The 8,473-nt window shown below is 35.3% G+C and overlaps 1 protein-coding gene across 1 annotated transcript; it reads right to left on the minus strand.

Annotated features, from left to right (window-relative positions):
- Nucleotides 1-2,708: 2,708 nt before the first annotated feature.
- On the minus strand, nt 2,709-6,682 carry LOC133323705 (DNA topoisomerase 1-like; the record flags this gene model as incomplete). The annotated part of the gene is made up of 2 exons (XM_061532628.1): nt 6,636-6,682; nt 2,709-3,644 (listed from the first exon to the last, which is right to left on the minus strand). Coding segments are annotated over exons 1-2 (983 nt in total), but the record flags the coding sequence as incomplete, so codon positions are not given.
- Between the last annotated feature and the right edge of the window lie 1,791 nt (nt 6,683-8,473).

An 8,473-nucleotide genomic window follows, 5' to 3' on the forward strand; every position in this document is an offset into this window, starting at 1 on the left:
GGAAACGAGATACACACATGGTTCCTTTTGAGAATATGCATAGAATCACTTTCTGAGTCGATTTATGCATGTCCGTCCGTCTGTAGATGTTAAATTGTAAACAAAGTATAGGTCGCATTTATAATCCGATTTGAATGAAATTTGCCACATCTCACTTATTTAGCCCAAGGACGAACCCTATTGAAATTGGAAAAAATCGGTTCAGATTTAGATATAGCTCCCATATATATTTTCGTCCGATTTAAGGTAAATGGGGCACCAAAGTCCCTCTATATCTTTCGATTTGCATGAAGTTTGGCACAGCGTACGGAATTAAGTCTAGAATGATGTGTGCTAAGTTTCGCGAAAATCAGTCCAGATTTAGATATAGCTCCCGTATATATTTTCGTCCGATTTAATGTAAATGGGGCACCAAAGTCCCCATATATCTTTCGATTCACACGAAATTTGACATAAAGTACTGAGTTAGGTCAAGAATGACGTGTGTTAAATTTCCAGAAAATCGGTTCAGTATTAGATACAGCTTCCATATATATTTTCGTCCGATTTAATGTAAATGTAAATCTTTCGATTTGCACGAAATTTGGCACAGCTTAGTGAATTAGGTCTAGAATGATTTGTGTTAATTTTCGTGAAAATCGGTTCAGACTTAGATATAGCTCCCCTATATATTTTCGTCCGATTTAATATAAATGGGTTACCAAAGTCCCCATATATCTTTCGATTTGCATGAAATTTGGCATAGTGTACTGAAATAGATCTATCTGAAAATCGATTTATTTTATATAGCTCCCATAAATATTTTCCTTCGATTTGATGCAAATGGTGCACCAAAGTCAATGTATATCTTTCGATTTGCACGACATTTGGCATAGCGTAATGAATTAGGTCTATAATGATGTGTGTTAAGTTTTGTGAAAATCGGGTGTTCGTTTGATATTTGCTTAAAATTGATTTTCATAATTTTGTCCCATTTCAATAAGCAATCCAAATGAAAAATAAAGAATGGGTTACAGAATGACATGTTTATGGATCCAATTTCATATTAATGGTACTTCAGAAATGCGACGTCTGTTAGTATTCATCTGCTGAATATACCCAAAGTGGTTTTATAATATCTACGTTTTTTGTTCTTACTTTTTTTCTAGCAGCACCATTTATATACTTTTCCAAAACCTCACTATAGTTATGGTCTTATTCATACAACTAAACACCAATGGGTACACATGCACGACTAGTCGTTTATTAGATTTAACTTTTATTCAATTACCTTCGAAAAATGTGCCAGCAACTCCTATTCCGCCCTTTACCCAAATACTATGCCATCAAACAATAGTTTAACAATGACATTAGTAAACCGAATATAATTTTTTCCAAAAATATTTTCTTGAGGCTTTTCTGGTAGTCTGTCCTTATGCCTGTCCTCTACATTGTGTTTTCGGGGCAAACGAAACTAGGTTTTGGACAGTCCTTTTGTATGCTTCAGCGGCAACAACAATAAAGGCATTGTCCATTTAGTGGTTGGTGTCCATTGTCGATGTAGACCTATTTGGGCATTTACCGCAGACAAGAAGTTCAAAAGGGCTTGAGGTCTATAAAATGGGTGAAAAACAAACACAACAACTAATACAACAAAATGGCAAAACCACATTTAATACCAATTTACGTAAATCTTGGCTTTTTCGTGTTGAAAATGTTAAACGAAAAGATTGCAGTTTTATGCGAGGGGGTATGATGGAAGTAAGGATGCTAGGCTACGAGATTCAAATGGTAAAAATATTTTTTGAAAAACTATCAAAGGCGTATGATTTAAAGAAATATTAAAGAAAAAACAAAAAAGGGTTTTCAATGTTTTTGGAGCGTGTATATTTCAAAAATATTTTTCAAGAGGATTTTTAAAAAAATATGTTTTTCAGGGACTATTCAAGTGTGGAATTTTAAAAATGGTGATGAGATGACTCCTGATCTCATCACAAATGTGCGACGGGAGAAATTGGAGAAAACAAAAACGCACGGTGTTGACGGTTCCGTGGTTCGAGGTGAACTCATTTTATTTCTAATATTTTCTTAACTCTAAACCTAACAAAATAAATAGAACTACAATGCATTTCAAATACATATATTGAATGTGTAAATAGATTTGGGTTTGGACACATTTATGGTCTTTATTTACGATCACCCAAAAATACACACAGACAACAAATTATGTAAAATGCATTCTTATGCGCGCCGTGTGCAGCAATCTTATCTCTATTTACCAACGCACTATTGACGTTCCACTTGAGACCTGCACACACACCATGCGTAAGAGTCATAAATAACATATTTTATGATCTACATTATAAATAGAATCTTAGAAAACAACTATTTCCATTTGACTACCTGACTCCAAAATGACGTACAGTTCACTAAACTGTACAGACTGCGGGCCTTAAAAGATCCCAATCTTTTAACAAAACATGTATAGATAAAATGTATGAAATTCACAAAATTTTCTTAATACTAACAATCGGTTGAATGTTATATCTTAATTTCTAAAATTTCCAAATATAAAAAAATGTCAAATATAAGTTCTAATTTTAATAGAGATTATAAAATAACCGGAACAGCTTCACTATGCTCCTTTCACCTACGTTATGGCACCCACAACATCCAGCAGCCAGTGGCAGCATGACTCCATCTTCCACCGATGAAAAACTAGGAAAAACCTCTTTCTTAACGGTTTCTTCTCTTCCTTGATGTTATTTCTCTCCTCGTCCATGTTCATGGTTTTGCGGAAATCTTTGAAAACCTTGTCGATAAAAATTCTCCTTGTATAATAGGTGTGGTTCAACATCCTTGCTTTGAATATGGCGGCTTCACCAGTTTCCTTGTTCAGCTCTATTAGCTTATCATCATGACGGAATTGGATATTTATTTGCAAACTACCGTAAGAAGGCGCTAATACAGGAACCTTGTGTTCCAGCGTATTCCTTTTGGCACATTCCTCTTTATTTTCTTTAGTCGACCTTTTACAAACTTCTTTCACGATGTCCTTTTGATCTTTATTTTGAAGTTTTGTGGGTAAGGTCGTTTTTATTTTCGCCGCAACTCGATATGAATTTTTACTCTTATTAGTTTTCAACTCTTTATAGTCATTTTCATCTACGTGCTTTCCTATTTTGGGCAGTGACTCATCTTTATCTATGAGTGCATTTTGGACAGCAGGACAGCCGTCGGTAGCGCCAACCGCTGGACCAGTGACTGTTACCGTCGGGTTGGTATTCTCTGCAGTTTCACTATGGGCTTTTAGGGTTTCGGCAACAATTTTCTTTATAGGATCTTCCCAGCCACTCTTTCGATCTTTATCCTTGAGGATTGGGTCTGGCTCTTTCATTTGCTGCACGTTTCCTCTAGCTGCCTTATTTATATTCCGTGATGGCAGCTCTTCTTCAACTGCATCTTTTTTCTTTGCAGTCTCTATTGTTTGGAAATTCGCGTTATCGATTTTATGCTTCAGTTTACGCGTTATTTGTGGTTTGTTGTTTTCGACTTCCACACCGACTCGCGGAACATCAACGTGACCGTTTCTAATTTTTGTAGTCTCCGTCTCACTCGTCCCTAAGTCATTTTCATTCTCTAAACGAGATTCTTCATTCACGACCCTATATGTAATCAGTTCGTATCCTCTTCTAAAATTAGTATCTTTTTCTAATACTTCATAGCAAATCTCAAGAAAGAAAAATCTTCTAGCAAGAACACTATCTACAGGTAAATTCAAGCCATATTCTAAATATCTACCTTCAGCGTTTACATACTTATGAAAGCTAATTCTTGAGTTGCTCAGAAGAGCATTCTCAACCTCTTCTGCTAACTCCTCTAAGGCAAAACTTAGTCGCCTAACTAGTGTATCTTTTTCTTGTGGCGATAGGAAAAATATATCGCTATCTTCATACTCTCCTGATGAACTTACGCTGTTCAACTTAGCTACTGCTTCAAACCTTGGAGCTTCTAAGGGTACGACAATACCCCTCACCCACATACGGGTTTCAATCTCGTCAAAAGCATACCGTACTCCCAAACCAAACAATATATGTTTGTATGGAACCTTTCCCATACGGTGGAGCTTCTCCTCATTATCTAGGAATTCCCTCCTTGCTTCTATGAAGGAATTTGCTAAACCTAAACAATAATTTCTAATTTCTCCTGTCACACGTTTTTGAGCAATTTTGCTCAGGTTTAAATAAATAGAGACGATATATTCGCCCAACATTCTTTGATGTTGAATGAATTGTTCAAAATTCATTTTTACGATTATATATCTGTCTTCTTATGAAAATCATCTATGTTAACGAGATAAAAACAGTCTTTCTTCGACTGCCTATTCCCATTGGACAAAAACTAACACTGCCTTTACCTCAGCAGTGTGCCTATCCCAAAACAATACGTGTAGACTTAGCACGGCTTGCCTTCACCGGCACATCTAACACGTTAGTAGCACTACACTAAACACTTCACAATAGACCTAACGCAGTTCTTTCTTTACTACGCGTCTATTGTTTCGCTTCGCGACAAACTAAACGTATTTTTTTTTATACGCGCCTATCACGCCACTAACACTATGTGAAAAAACCGATTTTATTTTTTTTTCTTTTACGGCCTATCACTTCACTAAATACTACGCGATAACCAACGTAGTTTGTCCTTTTGTCCTTTTATTACGCGCCTATCACGTCTTTTATTACGCGCCTATCACGTATCACGTTTTTCTTCACTACGCGCCTATCACGTCGGGGTCACCAAATGATGAGATGACTCCTGATCTCATCACAAATGTGCGACGGGAGAAATTGGAGAAAACAAAAACGCACGGTGTTGACGGTTCCGTGGTTCGAGGTGAACTCATTTTATTTCTAATATTTTCTTAACTCTAAACCTACATTTTAATACATAGAACTACAATGCATTTCAAATACATATATTGAATGTGTAAATAGATTTGGGTTTGGACACATTTATGGTCTTTATTTACGATCACCCAAAAATACACACAGACAACAAATTATGTAAAATGCATTCTTATGCGCGCCGTGTGCAGCAATCTTATCTCTATTTACCAACGCACTATTGACGTTCCACTTGAGACCTGCACACACACCATGCGTGAGAGTCATAAATAGCATATTTTATGATCTACATTATAAATAGAATTAAAAAAAAAAACAATATTTTTTAGAAAACAACTATTTCCATTTTTTTTTTGACTAAAAAAACATCTTAAATTTGAATCGAATTTCCCGAAACCTAGCACACATCACTCTAGACTTCATTCAGTATGCTATGCTAAATTTCTTGCAAATCCAAGGATATATATGGAATTTGGTGCACTATTTACCTAAAATCGGACGAAACTATATATGGGAGTTAAATAGAAATCTGAACCGATTTTCCCGAAACTTACAACTCATCATTTCAGACTCAATTCAGTACGCTATGCCAAATTTCGTGCAAATCGAAGGATATATAAGGAGTTTGGTGCACTGTTTACTTGAAATCGGACGAAAATATATATGGGAGCTATATCTAAATCTGAACCGATCATCACGAAACTTAACACACATGGTTCTAGACTTAATTCAGTTTTCTATGCAAAATTTCGTGCAAATCGAAGGATATATAGGGACTTTGGTGCACCATTTACATAAAATCGGACGAAAATATATATGGGAGCTATATCTAAATCTGAACCGATCATCACGAAACTTAACACACATTATTCTAGACTTAATTTAGTTCTCTATGCTAAATTTGGTGCAAATCGAAAGATGTATAGGTACTTTGGTGCACTATTTACCTTAAATCGAACGAAAATATATATGGGAGCTATATCTATACCTGAACCGATTTTTCCCAATTTCAATAGGGTTCGTCCTTGAGCCAAATAAATGAGCTGTGCCAAATTTCATCCAATTCGGATAATAAATGCGATCTGTACTTTGTTTACAATTTAACATGGAAAGACGGACGGACGGACAGACATGCATAAATCGACTTAAAAAGAGATTCTATGCATATTCTCAAAAGGAACCACGTGTCTATCTCGTTTCCTTTTGCCTGTTACAAACATATGCATAAAGACATAATACCCTGTACTACAGCGTGGTGTAGGGTACAAAAATATTTTCTCAGGAACCTTAGAAGCGAGGACTTATAAAAAAAAAATATTTGTTCAAAGACCATCAAAATGGTCAATTTTTGGAAAACAATTGCTCAAGGATCACTAGAAGCTTTATTGTATGCAAATATTTCTTCAAGGACCATCAGAAGGGTATAATTTTAAGAATATATTTTTTATAAAAATATAAAAAATATTAGTTAATATTTTTATTTCCCTTAAACTCCTTCTATACCCCATCAAGGGACACCAAATATAAACAACAATCTTGTCACCACCACAAACTACATGGTGTTATTGTTTCTATTGTGCATACATACACATCTACACATAGATGCACTCACGAAAAAGTCTCCTAAGGACAAACGACCAGCAGAAGGATATGTACTCAAAATTCAAAACTTAATTCAATTGAGCTTAAATAAATGACCACATGACCAGCTGATGTTGGCAAGCCTTTTCCTGTTTCCGTTGCAGTTACCGTCTGCAGCTGCTGCTGCTGTTGTCGTCATCATCATCAGCAGTCATTGTGTGTCCGGTGTCTGTTCATCGAGAATAAGAACCAAGAGTGGAAAATAAAATAAAAATAACCCAACAAAGTATAGAATTTTATCTAAACGCCTTGCATTTGTATAAGAGTAAAATGTAGTCCTGGGATAGTCTCGACAACCGGACTGATATTTAACAGGCACAGACCGGCAGACAAACTGAAAAACGAAGGCAAAAAAAAGGCTTTATTTTATTTTGGGGCTAGTGTGTAACAAGGAGTGGACGATGATTGCAACAAAGACAGCCAAGAATGTTGAAAGGATAGCATTTTACACGGAAAATAGTCCTAGAAATGTTTTTATGGAAAATAAAAAATAATGCTTCTTATAAAATTGGATTTTTCAGCTCGATAAGTGAATTTTGGGTATTAGTGTTAACGTCGCGAAGTTTCGATTAACAAACTTTCCGTTGATATTGCTTAGAAGATGTTGGTCTCAAGATTTGATTGTATCCTTAGGGCTATGATGTGGAAATCGATTCAAGGACATATAGAAGTGAAACTTGTATTTTTAATAATATTTTTTCAAGGACGAGGATTTTTAAGAATATTTTTTCAAGGCCCAACACATGTGTGTGTTCTTTAAGGATATTTTTTCAAAGACCTATATGCGTGAGTTATTTTTTCTTTCACTGTATTATTCGGTGTTATCAAAACAGCTAAAATGTAAAATTCTATTTTCTACTTGGCGCTCGTTATTAGTTGGATACTTTCCAAAGTGTGTCAAAAAATAAACGAAGAATAGGTAACGTGGATGCATTAGTGTCACTTGTAAGTGTGAGTGTTTATGTGCGAGAGTGTTGGTGTGTAAAGACAAAATAATGTTGCAACGGCTATTCCACCTATTTTGTTTTTTTCCCTTTCCTCTAAAATAATAAAATTAGTTTGCTGCCACCGTTGTGGCACAAAAAAAAAACTACTAATGACACTTCTTTCGTGTTTTTGTTGTAAACCATGACAAAAAACAAAAACATACTTGTAAGCCATTCATGGTCATTGTCTTGGGTGTGCCAATCGAATTAAAACGATAATTGTTATTACCTTTGCTTGGTTGGCTCGTTCGTTCGCTTGGTGTGGTTTGGATGGTTGTGATCTCTCTTTGTTCGTTGGCTATTATCCGGATAAAAGGGTTATTAGCATATGGATGGTTGTTGCAAAAAAGAGAGAAAAAAGGATTTCTTGCTCACATATTTTTTTTGGTTGAAGCTGATGAAGGTGAATAGAAAAAATATGTTTCTTGCATTCGCCGACCATAAGTTAGTGATTTTGTAGACGGCGTTTTTTGGTCATTGCATTTTAAATTGTTGTGCAGATGCTTTGTAAAAAAGGAAATGAAAAAGATTTTGGCTATAGGCAATATAGGAATATTTAAAAAAAGGGCCTGCAATTTTACACATATATTTATACAATTCCTAGGATGTTTTGTATTGTAAATGAGATGCCCCCATTGAAATTGAAAAACGAAGGCAAAAAATGAAATCCATTTCTACCATACAGAAAATTTTCCTTTCAAAAGAGTCTATAAAGAATGCTCACTGTGTGTCAAGTAATGTCGCCTAAAACAACTCATATTTTAAAGCAAACCTTAATAAGAAACCTATAAAATTATGCATTCTTCTATGAACAATCGGAATATTAAATTACTGGCACTTAGGTTGGAAAATGCATCTGGGACCGTTCAAAAGTACTTAAATAAGTCTGTACTCTCATATGGAGGCTTTTTTAACGCATGGGCGCACATAGAACATGTTTAATTGGGAAGCATTTTAATA

Source organism: Musca vetustissima, unplaced genomic scaffold, assembly GCF_032173495.1.
Source record: "Musca vetustissima isolate MV318-11 ecotype Yass unplaced genomic scaffold, APGP_CSIRO_Mvet_v1 utg104192, whole genome shotgun sequence".
Classification (NCBI taxonomy): Eukaryota; Metazoa; Arthropoda; class Insecta; order Diptera; family Muscidae; genus Musca; species Musca vetustissima.